The 20,675-nt window shown below is 41.2% G+C and overlaps 1 protein-coding gene across 3 annotated transcripts in view; it reads left to right on the forward strand.

Annotated features, from left to right (window-relative positions):
* The window catches only part of LOC130549867 (uncharacterized), a 32,663-nt gene extending 12,594 nt beyond the window's left edge, over positions 1 to 20,069 (forward strand). For all 3 annotated transcript variants that reach the window (XM_057327212.1, XM_057327213.1, XM_057327214.1), the window contains 6 exons: positions 2,545 to 2,597; positions 5,470 to 7,447; positions 7,589 to 7,684; positions 11,023 to 11,097; positions 13,863 to 13,934; positions 19,419 to 20,069. In XM_057327212.1, coding sequence (XP_057183195.1) covers positions 2,545 to 2,597; positions 5,470 to 7,447; positions 7,589 to 7,684; positions 11,023 to 11,097; positions 13,863 to 13,934; positions 19,419 to 19,651 — 2,507 coding nt within the window. In that variant the 3' untranslated portion in view covers positions 19,652 to 20,069. The remainder of the gene's footprint in view (positions 1 to 2,544; positions 2,598 to 5,469; positions 7,448 to 7,588; positions 7,685 to 11,022; positions 11,098 to 13,862; positions 13,935 to 19,418) is intronic.
* The last annotated feature ends 606 nt before the right edge of the window (positions 20,070 to 20,675 follow it).

Consider the following 20,675-nt stretch of genomic DNA (forward strand, 5'->3'; position numbering starts at 1 on the left):
CTCTGCACCGGGGAGAGCTCGCTCTGCTCACTTGACCTGTAGCCCCACTGATCTAGGTGCCGGAGCACCAGGTCCCTGTGTGTACACAACAGATCTCGAGAGTGCGCCAAGCTAAGCCAGTCGTCGAGATAGTTTAGTACCCGCACACCTCCTTCCTTAATGGGAAGGAGGGCAGCTTCCAAGACCTTCGTAAAGACTTGTGGAGACAGGGACAGACCGAAGGGGAGGACCCTGTACTGATATGCCCGTCCCTCGAACACGAACCGTAGGAACGGCCGATGTCGAGGGAGGATCGAGACATGAAGTATGCGTCCTTCAGGTCGATTGCCATGAACCAGTCCTGACACCTGACGGACGTCAGGATGCGCTTCTGCGTGATCAACCTGAAAGGCAGCTATTGTGTAGGTACCTGTTCAGAACACACAGACCCAAGATAGGGCGCAACCCCTCGCCTTTCTTGGGGACAATGAAGTACAGGCTGTAAAACCCGTTAAACATCTCGGCTGATGAGACGGGCTCGATCACTCCTTCGCCAGAAGGGTGGCGACCTCGCCCGAAGTACGGGAACATCCTAGCCTCTGACTGAGGTATATCGGATGCCCTAAACTTGGCAGGCGTGAGGCGACTGGATCGCGTAGCTGAGATGGATCGTCTTCCCTAGCCAGCCTGACAGTCTGGGAAGCTGGCAGGTTCCCAGAATGAGACAGGGGGACTAAAGGTACAATCTTTTTCATCGTCCCCCCGGGGGGTGGTTCGATGGCTAGCAGTACGGATTCCTTGCCGGGGGAGGTCCCCCGGGGAGGAGATCGGCTCTGCTGTTTTTCCTGCCTGGTGACTGCGCAGCTCAACGCACTGTCTGACTGAGAGTGCTGAGGGCTGGTGTTTATACTCGACATTGCCCGGAGGGGGCCAGCAGATGGAGAGACGGGGCAGGATCCATCCCTATCCGACTTCCCAGCGATGTGGCTGGGGTCGGGCCCAATGGTAGCCTCGATCCCCCTGAGATCTTCCCATGAGGGCCACTTCGCCGCAGCTGCTGATGGGGCGATGGTCTCCTCTTCGCTGTCTCCTCCAGGGGGGGCTGCCTGAGTGGGGGGCGCCAGAGCTGGAGGGCATCGAAGAGGACCAGGGCTGCTGGGAAGCAGACAGTGCACGGGACTCGGCGGCCGAGTCGCGGCACGCAGGACTGCTTCTTTACTGTCGAGAACCCTCCGGGGGAGGCCGCGTGCGGGTCTCGCGCCCCCGACGGGCGGGGGGTGAGCGGGGCTGCTGCGGCTCGATAGTAACACCAACCAGCCCCCCCCCTTGCGAGACGGGTGCATCGAGAAAGCGGACCTTCTCGGCGTTACTCATCTGCGCAAGGATCAGCCAGAGGAGTTTCTCATGGACCACAAGTGTGGACATCGTCCGACCCAGGGCCCGCGTGGTCACCTTGGTCGCCCGTAGAGTGAGGTCGGTGGCGGCGCGGAGTTCCTGCATAAGCGCTGGGTCGGTCTTACCCTCGTGGAGCTCTCTCTACGCCCTGGCCTGGCAGGAGCCATAGCGTGGAGAGAGGAGGCAGCTTGGTCTGCCGCAATGTAAGCTCGCGACACCAGAGATGCTGAGACCCCACATGCTTTGGACGGGAGTCTAGGTCGAGCCCCATCCCCAGGTGGCCGGCGGCATACTCCACTTGGGGGACATCGACGTATCCTCTAGCTGTCCCAACCTCGAGGGAAGAGAGGGTGACAGAACTTTGTTTAACGTGAAACGTTAACGTTTAATCAGTTTCACAGTTAAAGTTTCAAACAAAACACACAAAATATGATAAACAATAAACTGCATTCAATGTCAGTTATACAAACTGTAATAAATCAGACAAAACTTGGTTACTATGTGAATATACACACAAAATGGTGCTCGTAAATGTGTATATATATATTTTGCAGACCAGTCAATAAGCAGGCTAAACAACCATACAGGTTGATAACTAAATGTTATACTTAAACTGTGGAATCGAAACTGGGAAACGATAAGAATCAAAATCAATAAAATTCAAACGATACCCAACCCTAGTCATGTGTCTGTAGCGATTGTATTTATGGTGTATTTTCCATGAATCAGTGCTGGAATACTCTTAATCATATTGATCATTTTATGTATTTTACCAACATTTGGGCTTGTATCACACAACCCAATATTTTTACAAGTATTATTTGTTGTTACAGGTTTTGGTCACACTTCAGTTTAGGGGGGAAATTCTCGCTATTAAAACTATTAACTACAACTTTTTCCCCAATAAACTCTTAATTTGTTTCTTTTTAATAGTTAGTAAGGTAGTGGTTAGGTTAAGGTATTGGGTAGGATTAGGGATGTAGAGTATGGTCATGCAGAATATGTGCTTTTTAAGTACTAATAAACAGCCAATATGCCAATAATAGGCATGCTAATAACAACTAGTTAAAGGTGAGAATTGCCCCCTATACTGAAGTGTTACCCAGGTTTTTAATTAGTAGATTGGCTGTGTGAATAATTGTAAAATTTTCTTATCACTTTGTTTTACAGTGTGCAGTACTGCATTGCATGTGTATTGTTTCCATAAAAGACAAAAGGCATGGGTAAGTGTTTTGAAATCAAGTGTTTTGCAACACTTTGTTTTTTTATGCTAACTTAATGTATTTCTCTTCATACTTTCTGACTTATTTTTCTAATGCCACCCTAATGAAAGTTTTCAGTATTTACAAGGACTAACAAAACTCAAACTATAGCCAAATCTTTCTGAAATAGTCTCTCTTTCACACCCCCACACACAATTAATTGTAGTACTGTTATGTCACACCTACATCCCCCAATTTCCACACAGGCACAACACAACTCACCAGGTTCGGTTTCCTTTCACAAAATAATCTAAGACTGTTTATACATCCAGACACATTCACATTGTCTGTCTTCAATCCTTTGCTATCTTGCTTCTTTTACCTGTGGATACATACTTTGGCGCTCTTTCGTTTACTCCATTATCTGATCCCTCACTCTTTGTTTGGTGGTAAACCACACCATTGAGAGAATCTGTCTGCTTCCTATGACTCCTATGACAGAAGAACCCACAAATACAAATTCAGTGGGGATGATTTTTTCCATTTAATCTCATCAATTGTTCACTCAAGGAATAAACAAGCTGCATCTCATTTTGGAAGGGTGTGTCCTCGTCTTCCAGAGGTCAGATCCTAAAAAGCAGTGGTCACCAACCCTGTTCCTGGAGATCGACCGTCCTGCAGACTGCAGCTCCAACCCTGCTTCAGCACACCTGTCTGTAATTATCAAGCAAACCTGAACACCTTGATTATATAGTTCAGGTGTGTTTGATTGGGGTTGGAGCTGAAATCTTCAGGACAGTCGATCTCCAGGAGCAGGGTTGGTGACCACTGCTCTAAAGGATGCGGTATATGGAGGATCTTCAACCTAGAATTAAACGAGACGCACTTCATGGGACATGCTAGAAGAAAATGCTCTTAAACCGGTCAAATTAATACAAATTTCTACATGATTTTAAGAGATGAAAAGTCTCTTCCTTGAGCAATGCCAGAAAAGTTAAACAAATTTAAACGTTCTTGCCTTACTGTTAATTTAAATGTTTAAGTGTCACACTTTAATCCTACTACAACTAACCTTTGAGGTTATAAATTGTAAACCTAAAGCAGCTGCTTTCGTTTATTCAAAGAAAAGACAGGTTCCTGACGATGCAAAGCAAACACCTCATGAATTCTCTTAATTACTGTGAAAGAAGCTTGCATTTAAAGTTTGCATTTGGGGTGTCCTACATGCTTTTCTGAAATTAGACAGCCTTAGTGTCTTCCACACCTTCGACTGCACCTTGTTCCTTCAAGCTCAGGTTTCCACCTTGGCCCTTCAACACAGTGGCTCTATTGTGGTCTGTCATTCCTCTTACTTCAAAGCGCCAAATTGTCTTCCTGATTTTATCTTGGTATGTCAGCTCAGCTGTTTCGATGAACATCGAGGCCTGTTTGGGACTTTTTACTCCTGTGCTGCTGAGGTCCTTTATCTCGCCAGATTTGCTGGTGTCCTCACTAGCTTCAGATCAGTTTTCCCCGCCCCCAGCTTTGCATTGGTCCTCAGATCCCCTTGATTCAACTTCTTGCTGTCTGGCCGCACATCCATGGACCTATTTCTCATAGACATTAAGGCATCAAAATGAACCTTTAGGAAGGAGAACTGAAAATCCCTAGTACTTCCCTTGTTTGTTTATGGTGTAAATTAATTTATGGTGTAATAAATTGTAAACGTGTCACACGTGCAGCTGCTATCGCATGCTTGCTTCAGTTCAAGGATCTCTCCATTAATGAGCTGATGATTTGAGACAGGTGTGTTAGATAAGGGAGACATGCCAATTGTGCAGAGCAGTGGTTGCCCAGGAACAAGTTTGGGAGCCACTGCCCTGAAGGATGCAGCCTTCCAAATTAAACCGAGATTGGTGAGTCTTATCATATATTATCTATTCCCAATGTTTGGATCTGGCCCTTCTTTTGAATGTGTCCCCTAGTAGTAAATAGCAGTAAAGAAGGACCCTAGCAGTGCAGGTGCAGATTTCCAGGGTTTCCACAGTTTGCTCTTGTTATCCTAGTCAAAGTCCACTCCAGTCTTCCTGTTGACCCTTCTAGCAGCATATTGTCCAGTCAGGACACTTGTTGATCACACCGGTGGTTCCAAGTCCAGGCTTAACCATGACAATCATCATGGGTTGCATCCTCACTCCACATTAAATCCACATACACTGTCCCACACCCAAACTCTTACCTGATCTGTTGTCTTGCTGGTTTCATTCAGCTATATAACCCCAACTCTGCTGCTAGTTATGTCCATTTCCCTGGTTGGTCCAACTTGGCTGACTCTATAGCCTCCAAGCTTCATTCACCGTGGTCTTCAGAGAAAAGATCAAACCTTTTGATTGCACCTTGTTCCTTCAAGCCTAGGTTTTCACCTGGGCCCTTCAATACAGTAATACCAAGATGACATCAGAAAGACAATTTGGCATGTCAGCTCAGCTGGTTTGATTAACTTTGAGCTGCTCTCAGCTCTGCATTGGTCCTCAGATCCCCTTCCACCTTTTTGCTGTCTGACTGCACATCCATGGACCTATTTCTTGTAGACAATAAGAAAATCCTATGTTTTATACCACTGTTACTCACCTGCATTGCCTTCATCTCCATTAAAGAGATGTTTCACCTAAAATAAGACAATTGTCATTTACTCACTTTCAAGTTGTTTTAATTCTTCGTTCTGCTGAACACAAAATATATATTTTCCATACAATGCAAGCCAAATGTCAGTGCCCTAGAACTGTTTGGTTAGAAATATTCTTGAACAAATCTGCCATTGTGTTCATACATGTTTGTAACATCAGAAGTTGCTAATGAATTACCCAATTACAAAAACGCATACCAAATGTTTTGTTCTCTTTGTATATTTAAGGAGACTGACAGAAGTGAAGAGTCTGATGAAGAATGTGACACAAGTGAAGAGTCTGATGAAGAATATGTTCCAGACTCCAAAAATGAAACAGATGATGAGAGTACAAACACTATGGCAAAGTCACCATTTTTTATTAAAGAATCACAATTGGGGTGCTCTACAACAGGAGTCGACATTAATGAAAACTTCAATGGAGGAGCATCTGCCAATGAGAAATCTATTGATAATGAAAACTTCAATGGAGGAGGATCTGCCCATGATAAATCTATGGATAAAACTTCAGAAGACACCATAAAATCAACCGCTGTAGAAACTTCAGACACCGTACAAAAAACTGCTGTTTCATTTGGAGGGCAAAATATCTGCTTTGTTTGTCAAAAGCCTGTTTTCAAAATAGCGCGACACTTCAAAACGCACATAAAGGAGGATGGTGACATAGCAAAGGCTCTCAGTCTCCCTGCCGGGTCAAAAACTAGGAAGGAGTTGCTTGAGAAACTTCGGAATAGGGGAAACTTCATGCACAACAATGAAGTTCTAAAGAGTGGATCTGGTTCACTCAAAGTAAAGCGAAAGGCTAAAGGTGACAGTAAAAAGTATGAGTACTGTATCCACTGCAAGGGGATGTTTTTACGTCACGAGTTGTGGAGACACATGAAGAGGTGCTCGTCCAAGCCAGGGGACAGTGAACATCATGGCAGAAAGTACGTTCTTGGCCTTGCAGCACTGGTAAAAGCTTCATGCTCTAGTACTGAAAATGGAGTACTTAAAATGATAAGTCATATGCATGATGATGAGATTTCAACTGTTGTTCGCAACGACTTTTGCCTGCTACGTTTTGCAGAGTCCCTTTATAGCAAACATGGTCATGATCCATCAAAACATGACTATATCAGGCAAAAAATACGCCAAGTTGGCAGATTTTTACAAACTTTGCACAAAATATCTCCAATCATGACCTTGGAGGATTCTATTAAACCACAAAACTTTATGACTGTGATTAAAGCAGTACAAGTGACGGCAGGATTTGACAAAAATACGAACAGCTACAAAACTCCAAGCCTTGCACTGAAAATAGGACACTCACTTTTGAAAGTGAGTGACATTGTACGTTGTCATGCTCTTATGGCTGGGAATGAGGACCTGATCAAATCATCAGAAGCCTTCCAGAAACTCTATCAAGCAAAATGGTCTGAGTACATATCACACTGTGCTCTTACTACAATTAGTGATTCGAAGTACAATAAACCAGACAATCTACCGCTCACTGAAGACATAAAAAAACTTCACCAGCATCTTGACAAAAGTGCAGAATTGGCAACCGCAGCCCTGAAGGAGGTAGCAACAGCTCAGAATTATTCCAGTCTAGCACGTACAATTTTAACCAAGATAGTCCTTTTCAACAGAAGACGTATTGGAGAAGTGTCAAAGATGAAACTGATGAATTTCCTCCAACGAGATCACTCACACACGCATGAAGGAACAGGACTGTCGAATTACGAACAGAAGCTATGCAGGTATTTTGAACGTGTTGAACTGAAAGGGAAAAGAGGACGGAAAGTAGCAGTGCTACTCACACCAGATATGACGAATGCGCTCAATCTTTTGATTGCAAATAGAAAGGAATGTAGTGTGCCAGAAGAAAATGATTATTTATTTGCCGTACCACAATGCCTGACGTATTACAGAGGACATGAAAGTCTCAGACGACTCGCAGATGAATGTGGTGCGCAGAAACCGGATTGTTTAAGATCCACTAAGCTACGTAAAGAAATAGCAACAACTTCGCAAATTTTAAACCTAAAAGACAATGAACTAGATCAGCTGGCTGATTTCTTAGGACACGACATATCAGTTCATAGACAGTTCTACAGACTGTCTGAGCCTAAAATACAAAGTGGAAAAATTTCGAAGTTGCTGCTTGCATTGGAAAAAGGAAAACTACATGAGTTGCATGGAAAATCACTTGATCAAATTGGAGGTATTTATGTTTCTAAGTGAAGTTTTAATATCAAATGTTATAATGTATACATTTCAAGATGCCATAATTCATGTTAAGAGCCAATAATTATTTGTTGTTAAAACTGAAAATAAAATGTGTACTTTCCCATGTTATGTTCAGATTTCACAGATGAGGATGAGGAGGATGACAGTGAAGATGAGGAAACCATTCCTCCTGAAAATGCACTGGAAGAAGATGCCTCTACTGAAATGAATGGTATGTATATTGAATACAGTGTCAGTATACTAGTTAGGATTCTCTACTATTTGTATTCTTACATGGTAAACTGTAGGTGATTTGTTTAAGTGACAGAATTTTCATTTTTGAGCTATACCTTTAAACAAATCACCTTTGAACAGGAACATTTGAGTATATAAGGCCAGTAGTTATGTTCTAAGGAGCAGAGAAGCATCTTGAGCACTGTAGAGGCATACTTCTCCATTCCCCTAATCGGGGAACAAGGGTTACTGTACATAACTGGGATGTTGTGTCATTAGTAGTTAATTTTTTCAAATTAACGCGTGAGAAAATATTTATCGCAATTAACGTAGCATCCGTTTGTTTTGACATCCTTTGTCTAGCGTTACATTATGTAATCACGCTCTTATTCGTGTACAGGCTTTTAAACCACTTAAGCGCGATTTTAAACAGTTGCTTTGACGCGTTCAATGGAGATAGACAGCTTCTAAACTGGGACGCGGCAAAACGCAACGCGAGGTCCAGTCTGGTGTAAACAGTCACGGGCTAAAGGCTGCGTCTGTGAATCTCTGTCAGACAGCGCATCCGTGTTTAGTTCTCTTTCGTGCTTGAATGGATAAAACCACACAAGATTATGTCAGAAAGCCCGTTTTGTCTAGCATTTTCTTAAGCAAGACTTCAAAGTGTAAAATAAAATCTTAAATGAATGCAAAGTGTTGTGAAAATGGGAGTGCGGTGACGGTCAGATCTGCGTACTGAGACAGCTCTTAAAGGGGCCGCGTTCTTAAACGTGCTGCTGTGACTCCTGTCACTAATGTTAGTCAAAGAACAAAATAAAAGAAGAAATCAATGTGATTTTGTAGCTTTAATGAGAATTCTTCTGCATTTAATTTATAATTTAGCATTAATAAAGACTGTAAAGTGTCCTTCAATTCCTGTATGTTTCCTACATGAGCTCTCAATTATACTGTTGAATGGCTATAATTCATGTTAAAATAATCAATTTAATAGAGACATCAGTTACAGTACTAATATCAAAATGCTAGCTTTCATAAAATGATGCTGTTAAAGAAATATGTTGTTTCTACATCAATTTGAAGATTAAATGTGAAATTATTAAAATGTAAAAGTATATTTTAAAATATAATAGTTATGTGCGATTAATCGTGATTAATCACAGAAAAAATGTGTGAGTAATCCGATTAATTTTTTTTATCGATTGACAGCACTAGTCATTAGTGACGCTAGGTGTCCCTTAACTAGAACTACTGAGCTGCATCACAACTGAGCTGCATCATGAATGTTCTCAGCAAAACTCTGAAGCAGCATTTTGTCTGCCAAACTAGCTGTAGCTGTAGTGTGCTTGCTGTGTTTGCTTAAACTAGACTAGTAGCTGATTGTCCGTAGGGATTGTTGAACTATTTGCACTTTTCTTAAAGTAAGCTGTTGTTTTGTTAAGTAGCTGTTTAGCCCAAGCCATCTAGCCAGAGTTTCACCTATCTTTTTTAGTCACTTTGGGGCCTTGAGCTGTTAACTGAGTAGGTGGTCTCAGCCCTTGTTGAGATGAGCTAAACATCGACTTCAACATTCACCTCAATAGGCCCTTTGCAACAGACATTTTATCCCTCCTCTACTCATTTGACCTCCCTCGCTTTATGTATCTGGTAACCAGAGCTGGGTAGTAACGGATTACATGTAATCTGGATTACATAATCAGATTCCAAAAACCATGTACTTGTAATTAGAGTAAACTCAATTTTAAAATACTCTTAATCAGACTACAGTTACTGTTTTATGGATTACATGATTACATATTATTAAAAAATGGCAGTGAGTTCCTTACAGTTCAGTGATTTTCCCTACATTTTGTCATTTCAAATTTTTTTCACCTACATTTTTCATAATACATACCTACCACTGATATATGTTTGTGATTCTTCAAGCTTTTCCTAGCAGAGAGGGGAGTGGTTTGGAATCGCACAGGAATGCTAAATAGTGGCACTCAGCATTTGACAGATGGATGTATAGACATTAGAGGTGTGACGAGACACAAGACAAGATTTTTACACTATTTTGAAGTAATTCTCAATTATGAACTAAATGAAAAAACGGTCTTTTATTCATCTGAAAATCGCAAAATAGGTGCACTTTGAAAATGTAGCTCAAATGAATGTAATTTTACGTCTTATTTTTATAAATTATAATATAATTTAAGAGTGGCAGGGCATCTTCAATATTAATTTCACCATCAAACTCCATCATGCTGATATCACAAGACCTTGACGAGAAATCTTGTTACATTTTAATCTTTCGAGATCTTGTAGCACAAGATCTTGTCACACCCCTAATCGACACCCTTTCATTTTTAAGGAAACTCATGGGAAAACTATTCAGTGTTACTATCAGTAAAGACTGACAACAAGTTATATCAGTGTTAGTATTTTGTCCGTACTGTACTTTGAGGCTCTTGTTGTTGGTAAAGAATGGAATATTTTTCCTTGTTGTATCTGTCAAAAAAAGTACACAATTATCCTGCTTCAATATACAGTATGTGACATCAAATAAGATTTAAATCAAAAGTAATCTAAATGTAATCCAAAAGTAGTCAGATTACATTACCAAAAATGTGTAATCTAAGAGATTACGTTACTGACTACAAATTTTGTCATGTAATCTGTAATCAGTAACTGATTACAATTCATAAGTAATCTACCCAGCTCTGCTGGTAACCAATTTGACCTCATCTTTACTTGCAGTTGCAATAGATAACATCAACCTTTGCACGTCTCTGACCACTTTTCTTTCATCTCCATCAACATACACCTTCCCACATGCATTACAGCCACACCCCTGCCAGTCTCATTCAGATATAACCTCTGCTCTTTCTCTACGAGCACCCTCTCCTCTGCTGTTGAATCCTCTCTTCCCTTTAACTTCTCTTCCCTGGACACTAACACAGCTACCAACACCTTATGCTCAGCTCGATCTCCTGCAACCATCAAGGGGAGTATTATTATCAGTCACATCCTATATATAACCATATTTTCTTCGGGGTGATACCTGGAGCTCTTGATGGTGAATCCAGGTAGCCTAGCCTCCACCTAGGTAGTGGCTAATGGGGATCCAAAATAAATGAATAAATACCAAGTATTACTCACCTGCATTCCGATTGTGTGTGTCAATAAAGTGTTGCAAAGTAACTTGCTGTCTGCCTTCAGAGTATTCCGTTACACAGATGTGGAGTTGCCATTTATCTTACAATTACAATCCTGCAAATTGTTTATAAATAAGTATGCATAATTGTTATATTTAAATAAAACATTGTAAAATAATCATTTGCATATTCATGTCTACAGTGCTTTTGGAAAGAAGACCATGTCTGAGCACATCTAAAGGACCAAAAGCTGCTGGACAGATCTCTGAAGACAATGGTATGATAAAGTTAACAACACTATGCCATTGGTTTAATTTAGTTAAATGTATTTCTGCTAAATTGCAGTACTGAAAGTGGTTATGGATATTTTGTCATGTTGACAAGCATGTGTATTGGTCAAGACTCAATTTAGCAACCATGATTTTCCTTCTAACAGAACTGCTTTATTATAATATAATAACTATGTTTATTACAAGGAGTTAAAATCTAAGGTTTACCCAACAGCTCCTTAACAGCTCTTTTAGAGATACCGGGCAAACTGTAGAAAAGCCCAGGGGAATCCCTATTCGAGGTGAGGAACGAATCCTCTGCTCAAGTCGTAAAAAAGAATCCACCACTATCTTTGTCAAAGACGATAAATCACTTGGCATTCAGAAAAGCAGTGCCATGTTCCAAAGATACTGTCTTGCCAGAGTATGTGAGCGGAGTGTAGCGGCAACAATTCCCGTTCCAGTATTGGAGATGGGCACTCTAACGAGGCGACTCGCTTTCTGCTGGTAGGGAAAGCCCCTTTCGTCAGTGTCTGAAGTCCCCTAGCTCCGTCTGTTTGATTTCTGAACGCGACACATTGAGCTGTAAATTACTGGTCCACAAGATCTCCGGCCCACCGAGAGCTCCAAATGGCCATCCGCGCCTGTTTCTGTGCGCCACAATTTCAACAACTGTCATGTATACTGTATATCACTTTCAGTGGAGAAGCCCTTCCCCCACATATATACCGCATATAGTGCATTTCACATAAAAATATACTTTTATATATAATTATCGGAATACGTATTTTTTGCAACTCCTGCTAAATGTTCTGGTTTTTCTTCATTAATCCATCAGATTACTATCAAGAGCCATGAACGCCTCTCTCTACAGCATCGTACCATTCCGAAGGGTCAATAGAAATACACAAGGCGCTGTCATTAATAATTATGAGAAATGTCTTCTCATTGGTCAAGAAAACAGTCTCATGAATAATTATGAGACACAGACGCATCATCAATGTACTATAGTACATTGCCACGTCACATCCTTTGACGTTGGCCAGATGCGGTCGAGAAATGGCTCATATGGTCACCCTATATACAGGTGCTGGTCATATAATTAGAATATCATCAAAAAGTTGATTTATTTCACTAATTCCATTCAAAAAGTGAAACTTGTATATTATATTCATTCATTACACACAGACTGATATATTTCAAATGTTTATTTCTTTTAATCTGATGATTATAACTGACAACTAATGAAAATCCCAAATTCAGTATCTCAGAAAATTAGAATATTACTTAAGACCAATACAAAGAAAGGATTTTTAGAAATCTTGGCCAACTGAAAAGTATGAACATGAAAAGTATGAGCATGTACAGCACTCAATACTTAGTTGGGGCTCCTTTTGCCTGAATTACTGCAGCAATGCGGCGTGGCATGGAGTCGATCAGTCTGTGGCACTGCTCAGGTGTTATGAGAGCCCAGGTTGCTCTGATAGTGGCCTTCAGCTCTTCTGCATTGTTGGGTCTGGCATATCGCATCTTCCTCTTCACAATACCCCATAGATTTTCTATGGGGTTAAGGTCAGGCGAGTTTGCTGGCCAATTAAGAACAGGGATACCATGGTCCTTAAACCAGGTACTGGTAGCTTTGGCACTGTGTGCAGGTGCCAAGTCCTGTTGGAAAATGAAATCTGCATCTCCATAAAGTTGGTCAGCAGCAGGAAGCATCAGAAGCGTCTCGCCTGGGCTAAAGACAAAAAGGACTGGACTGCTGCTGAGTGGTCCAAAGTTATGTTCTCTGATGAAAGTAAATTTTGCATTTCCTTTGGAAATCAGGGTCCCAGAGTCTGGAGGAAGAGAGGAGAGGCACAGAATCCACGTTGCTTGAGGTCCAGTGTAAAGTTTCCACAGTCAGTGATGGTTTGGGGTGCCATGTCATCTGCTGGTGTTGGTCCACTGTGTTTTCTGAGGTCCAAGGTCAACGCAGCCGTATACCAGGAAGTTTTAGAGCACTTCATGCTTCCTGCTGCTGACCAACTTTATGGAGATGCAGATTTCATTTTCCAACAGGACTTGGCACCTGCACACAGTGCCAAAGCTACCAGTACCTGGTTTAAGGACCATGGTATCCCTGTTCTTAATTGGCCAGCAAACTCGCCTGACCTTAACCCCATAGAAAATCTATGGGGTATTGTGAAGAGGAAGATGCGATATGCCAGACCCAACAATGCAGAAGAGCTGAAGGCCACTATCAGAGCAACCTGGCCTCTCATAACACCTGAGCAGTGCCACAGACTGATCGACTCCATGCCACGCCGCATTGCTGCAGTAATTCAGGCAAAAGGAGCCCCAACTAAGTATTGAGTGCTGTACATGCTCATACTTTTCATGTTCATACTTTTCAGTTGGCCAAGATTTCTAAAAATCCTTTCTTTGTATTGGTCTTAAGTAATATTCTAATTTTCTGAGATACTGAATTTTGGATTTTCATTAGTTGTCAGTTATAATCATCAGATTAAAAGAAATAATCATTTGAAATATATCAGTCTGTGTGTAATGAATGAATATAATATACAAGTTTCACTTTTTGAATGGAATTAGTGAAATAAATCAACTTTTTGATGATATTCTAATTATATGACCAGCACCTGTATATATAGGAGTGGAGTCACCATGTATCTTACAATCACTGTCCTGCCCAATAGTTTATGAATAAGTATGCGTAATAGTTCTATGCAAGCAAAACATTGTAAAATAATGATTTCCATATCTATGTCCACAGGGCTTTTGGAAAGGAGACCATGTCCAAGCACATCTGGACTAAAAGCTTACAGACATATCTCTGAAAACAATGGTATGATAAAAAAAGTTTGCAACACAACAAATGTATTTCTGTAATAACAACACAAGTATGGTATACTGCACAATTATTCAACTTCAAATCAAAAGATCATGCTGACCTCTGTCTCTATCAGTCGTTACCTCGCACTTAGTTATGAAGGCTCAGCATTCAGTGGGCTCAACTGCATAGCATTGAGAATTGTTGATACAGGGTTCAGAGGTAGTGTGAGGTTCATGAGAAACCGGGTGGCTCTGCAAGAGGTGTAGCGAAATTAGTCAGATCAGTGACCAGAGCTGCCAGGTTGCCAGTTAGAACGCTGGCGTCTGCCCCCACATTTTAAAACGAACGCACTTGCTCTCATTAATTCATTAGGGCTAGAATAGAGGGGGTTTGACGAGACTGAGGTCCTCCAACCTGCCATGTACGCGGTTTCTGGCAGTTGTCATAGCAGCCTTATCTGATGACACTTTGCTCATTTGTTTGTTAGCCCACCAAAATACAGTCCTAATGTAGCAGACCTTACTCGATCAGGGCAGTTAGACAGCCATAAAGCTGTGCCCTGGAATGCCTTGTCAAGTGGTACTGCACTGGTAAGGTGAAGATTGTAATTTGCCGCGTTCAGATTCCAGTGAGGTGAATTTGGCAAACCATCCTCCACTGGGGAAGTTAGAGAGAGGCCCTGCCATAAACTGTGGACCCTCAGGAATGTCCTCTGGTCTGCTTTTCACAAAAAAAACACTGAGCTACAGGAAAACATTTTGTAATGTAAATGTTGATCATATTAGACATGAACAAAGATGTTCACAAAAACTTGTTTTGGTGAGCTTGCTTCTGCAAGCATGTGAGAAATCAAGCCGATCAGATTTCGCTCCTCTTATGACATAGGAAAAACCTCTTAGAAAGAGGTTCTTATTATAATATTACCGCCCATTAATCTGCATGTTTACACCCATTGCATGTACTACACCAGTGTTTCACAATCCTGGTCCTCGGGGCACACCTCCCAGAATGTTTGAAATGTCTCCCTAATTAACACACCAACGAGCTGAATCAGGTGAGTTGAATCAGGATGAATCTAAAACATTCTGGGAGGTGTGCCCCGAGGACAATGTGGGTTGTGAACACCCTGAACAGAAGAAGGGTGAGGTGTGCAGTAACTCATTAGCAATTAAAGAGACATACACCAAAACGGGTTGCTGTGATCATAGAGTGAACCATTGAGTGTTTTTAAGCTAGATATATTACAGACATTTCATGAAGACCCTATTAAAGCATGGCAACTTATTTCATGTTTTATTTTTACATAAAGTTCACATTGAGTGTTCAGGCAACATTATACAGTATTTGTAATGAACTCGGCGCCTTCACCAGCCCCCCACACCAGCGCGCTCTCTCCATTTCACCCGTTCACAGTCGCCGGAGTTCTGATCTACAGACTTAATTTCCTATAACCCCTTGCACTCCTGATTACATCCGCGCCTACAACTCATCACCTGGACTCTGTATATACACATCGTCTTTTGTTTGCTGTCAGGTCTAGTTGTCTTTAATCACTAGTTCAGATCGCTATTATCCCATGGATGTGTACTTTGGATTTACTTACCTGTTTGCTTTACTTGTGGATTTACGTACCTGTGGAACTGTACCAGTGAGTTTGACCAGTGGAGGTCTGTTTACCTGTGGATGTTTGTAACCACGTAAATGCTAAGATAGCCAACGTCATCTCCCTGCTGTCCATTAAGGCCCTGAATTGGGCTAAGAACATCTAGGAAGCCGGGAGTCCTCTCACAAGATCTTTAAATGTGTTTCTCCGTCATTTTCAAGAGGTGTTCAGTCAATCAGCTAATCTGTGCAAGATCAACTGCTTCGTTTATGACAAGGAAAATCTTCGGTTGCGGCTTATGCCATCCAATTCCAAACTCTAACAGCAAACTGTGGATGGAACGAGTCGGCTCTGATTTTCTGTTTAGCGTCAAGGTCTGGATACCACAGTTCGAACTCATCGAACACAGTTGGACTAAAGAATCTTATTCAGTATTCTGTGCGCTTGTCACAACATCTGGCTGCCTGTGTTAGTTCTAAACCCGCTGCATCTTCTCCGCAAACACCCATCAAACCACCACCTAACCCTCCAGAACTCATGATGGTGGACTCGTCTCGGCTCTCCCACGAGGAACGACCTCTCTGGATCTCACAGCGGCTTTGCTTGTACTGTGCTGGACTGGGACACATGATTTCCACCTGCCCAGTCTGCCCGACCTGGGTGAGTACGGTACAACCCCCTTCTACATCTTGTGATCTTACATATTGAGAAGTTACTACAACATCAGAGAGTGGTATCTCTTCCAGCAAAAGCCTTCATAGACTGGTGCTGAGGGAAACGTCATCTCTCTAACTCTACTGCAAACTCTTCGCCATGGAGGAATGGAGGAGTGGAGGAATATATCTCTGAGGCGTTGGCACAGAAATACAACCGACCTTCAATTTCCCATGCCGCATCTAGTTTTTTCTTCTTTCAATTCAATTCAATTTTATTTATATAGCGCTTTTCACGATGTGCATTGTTCCAAAGCAGCTTTACAGGAGCAAATAAGAAAAACACAGAAAGGTAAAACACAGCACAGTGCATGGTGTTTATAGACCAAGCAAGATCATTATAATAAATAATATCTAATAAATAAATGAATGAATAAATAAATAAATGCAGTCTCCTGGTGAGCAAGCCAACACTGCACTGCTGTGGCCATGCAGTGCTTTCCCCAACACCTAAATGTTACCGTGAGTTTAACCTCTGGATATCATCCCTAAGCCAACGGCCAGGCTGAGCGGAAGATTCAAGACATGGGGAGATCCTGAGATCGTACTGCCACGACCATCAGCACGACTGGCACCGTTATCTCGCCTGGGCCCAATATCCACACAACTCTCTCCTTCAGTCCTCCACCGGTTTGACCCCCTGCCAGTCTGCCAGTGCATACTCTGCTACCAACCCCCCATGAGAGCGACAGGGTATGGGAGCTCATCACCATCTACAGCAGGCTCTCCGCAGGCAAAAATTTGACAGGCAGATACCCGACGCTCACCTACTCCTCAATACCAACCTGGGAAAAGAGTATGGCTGTCCAGCTGGGACATTCACCTGCGGCAGCCTTGCAGAGAGCTGAGTCCCAAATACTGCAACATATTAATCCAGTTACCTAGTCTTCAGCTCCCTCTACAGCATTTCAGCTTCATTCCATGTGTCACTCCTCAAACCCGCCCATAACCCTGTTTCTGTTCCGTGCACAGAGTCTGGTGCTGGGGTTGAGCCTCCCCCTCCTCCTCCTATTGACGATACCAGCAAATTTATCGAGTGGAGTCCATCCTCAGCTCGAGACGACAAGGCGGCCATCTGGAATAGCTTGTGGACTGGGAGGTTTATGGACCTGAGGAACAGTCCTGGGTTACCTCAAGAAGACATCTTGGACCCAGATCATCTAAAGGACTTCCACAACCTGTGGCCATACTCGTCAACCAGTGAGGTCCGCTGGAGCGGACTGTGGAGAGAGGGGACTTTAACAAACTCTGCGCCTTCACCAGCCATGCCCCCCACACCAGCGCGCTCTCCCCATTTCACCCTTTTGCACTCACCGGACTTCTGATCTACGGACTTCATTTCCCATTACCCCTTGCACTTCTGATTACATCCGCACCTACAACTCATCACCTGGACTCTGTATATACACATCGTCTTTTGTTGGCTGTTAGGTCTAGTTGTCTTTAATCACTAGTTCAGATCGCTATTATCCCGTGGATGTATATTCTTTGGATTTACTTACCTGTTTGCTTTACCTGTGGATGTTTACCAGTTTGTTTAACCTGTCGATTTACTTACCTGTCGAATTGTACCAGTGAGTTTGACCAGTGGAGGTCTGTTTACCTGTGGATGCTTGTACTCACGGATTTATACTTGCCTGTGTATACTCTTTGTGAACTTGTCTTCTTTGTGTGGCATTGTTCTTCCCTTTTAAAGTGACAGTATTATGAATCAAGGGGATGTAAACTTTTGTTCTGGGCTATTTTTTAGAAATTCTGTTATTATTGTAGGGATGTGCTGATCGATTGGCCACAGATCGGAATCGGCCGATAATCACATTTAATGACTTGATCGGTACTCACTAACTTGGCTGATCTCACAAACCGGTCGCAATTTGATGATGTCATCACACGAGGACATACGTTTGGCGCCACAGTCATGTCATGTGAAAGAGTGAGCAGAGAGCCTGTGCACTTTCGCTGTCTCTCTCTCTCGCACATAATAATCAAAAGCAACAGACACAATGACAAAAGGTCAGAAGACCAAATCCATGTTGCACATGGCATTCAGAGAATATTTTTACCTGAATTGAGTGCGAGTTGTGTTTAAAAAAACGGGTTACCTTTTCTTCTCTGACGCGCACATGATGCAGGTGACATAAACCACACTTTTAATAAATGAAAATCAGTCCTTTCCAATGATAAAGTGGTTTCCGTGTTAACTTCTTTCTTTTGCGATATGTACTTAACGTCTGCTAATGTTCGATTCATGACATGATGACTCATTTGAACTGATTCGTTTAAATGAACGGTTAAAAGAACGGATAAGTCAAACAATGAACTCAGAAGACTCACTATCCGAATCCATCAAATCTGTCACTCAAAACACCTCCGAACGTTAGTGTGCTTAGGCCATTTAGCAACAGTGGCTGATAAGATTTAGTTTAAATAATCCACAGTATTTATAGTTTATTTATATGACAATGTGTAGTAAAGTAACTATAAAATCATTAGACAGAAGAGAGGTGAAACCAGAACAAAGCACAAGTTGTTGTTAGTAATTTAATTGAAGTATGTGGTCAAAATAAGAACTGCAATATTTAAAAAGGGATGGTTTTAAAACGCATCGAAATTGGGATAGGTATCGGCCGATCATGATGACAGAAAATCGGTACTCGGGATCAGATGCATAAATCCTGATTGGAGCATCCCTATATTATTCTCTTCTGTGAACTTAGTTTACATTTATGCATTTGGCAGACACTTTTATCCAAAGCAACTCGCATTGCTATTATTATATTATTGCATTATATTATACATTTGTATCCAAGTATGTGCAAACTTGCACAATGCTCTGACCACTGCACTACAGAAAAGCTTATGTTTATGTAAAGATTTCTTTCATGAAATAACTTGTTCAGAGCAGGACTAAATAAAAAAAAAACTTAATTTTCAAAATTCCTCTTTTTCCAATTTTCAGCATTTTCTAAATTTTGCAAAGGGTTTTGTAAACCTTTGACTTCAACTGTAGTTTATTTAAAGTTTCAAGTTATGGTGAAGCACATATGTTATGTAACCATGGTGCACACAGGGCACACTTGATCATTTATTTTGTTTCTAAGATTTTTAAACCGTATTAATGAAGATATGATCTGTTTGTAGTCAGCAATGCTAGCAGTTAATCATCTTGTTTGTTACTAGTCTCTAGCAGAGGAAGGCGCATGCCCAAAAGGAGACCGTGGACGAAACCTGAGGTGAACGCTGTGATGAGACACTTCAAATTGCACATAAGCAAAGCTCACTTGGCAACAATGAGGGAATGTGAGGTCTGCAAAAGGTGCGAGCATCCAGTCCTACAAAACCGGTCTGTCCAAAATATACGTGATTTTGTACGGAACCGAGGACTAAACTTAAAACGCATGGGGGAAAATTAAGTCCAAATTAAAATGTTCGTAGTCCAAGGGGCTAATTATCTGTTCGACACATTTCACTTCTATTCTTGTAATTGTAATATTGTTTTGTTAAAAATTCATGTTTTTATTCCTGTCACATAGTGACAATGTTTTATCAATTTCAAAATTGAAATTTTAAGAAAGCATGTTTTATTCTCCTGCTGGTACTGTTGAACATTTTAGCATATATGTTTAGTCTGAGGGACTATGACCTCTGTTCATGATTTTTTAACTTTAACATTTGTGATGTTACTGTCATTTTAATAAATTGTGTTATGCAGCATATATGTTTAGTCTGAGGGACTATAGACCTCTGTTCATGATTTTTTAACTTTAACATTTGTGATGTTACTGTCATTTTAAGAATTTGTGTTATGTTTTTTATTCCTGTCCCTGAAAGGCAATGTTTTGTACCTGTCATTGTACAATATTTGACAATATGTTGTTGAAGATTTAACACTTGCAACATTTTAATAAATAACTACTAATTTGTTAAGTAAATGTTTCGTTAACCTGTTAATCCACCCCCAACTTTCAGTTCAAACAATGGAAATGACATACCCACACTAAAATGTTTGTATTTATTGAGTAATTTGACCTACTGACATAATTGTGGCATCTTCCAAAAGACTTTATTGAACAAATATTCAATTCAATTTTATTTACAGTATATAGCATTTTATGGTTTTCATTGTTGCAAATAAGTTGCATTGTTGCTTTACATACATTTGAATAAAAAAATAATAATAATACACAAATAAAACAAAGACAATAAATGGTATTATATTACTATATTTACTGCTGCTAGAGCATTTACTTTATAAAACAGGGATAAGATATCAATGCTAAACCCCTTGACATTTCTAATAATATCTAGTATATGTTTGACAGTTCTTGAGCAATATAATACATCGTAAACGTAAGTTGGCTTAAAAATAAAATTAATAGAAAAACACTTATTGTCCCGTTTACATTGACAAAAACTAAAAAGAATTCAACAATACAA

Source organism: Triplophysa rosa, unplaced genomic scaffold (assembly GCF_024868665.1).
Source record: "Triplophysa rosa unplaced genomic scaffold, Trosa_1v2 scaffold189_ERROPOS487652, whole genome shotgun sequence".
Lineage (NCBI taxonomy): Eukaryota > Metazoa > Chordata > Actinopteri > Cypriniformes > Nemacheilidae > Triplophysa > Triplophysa rosa.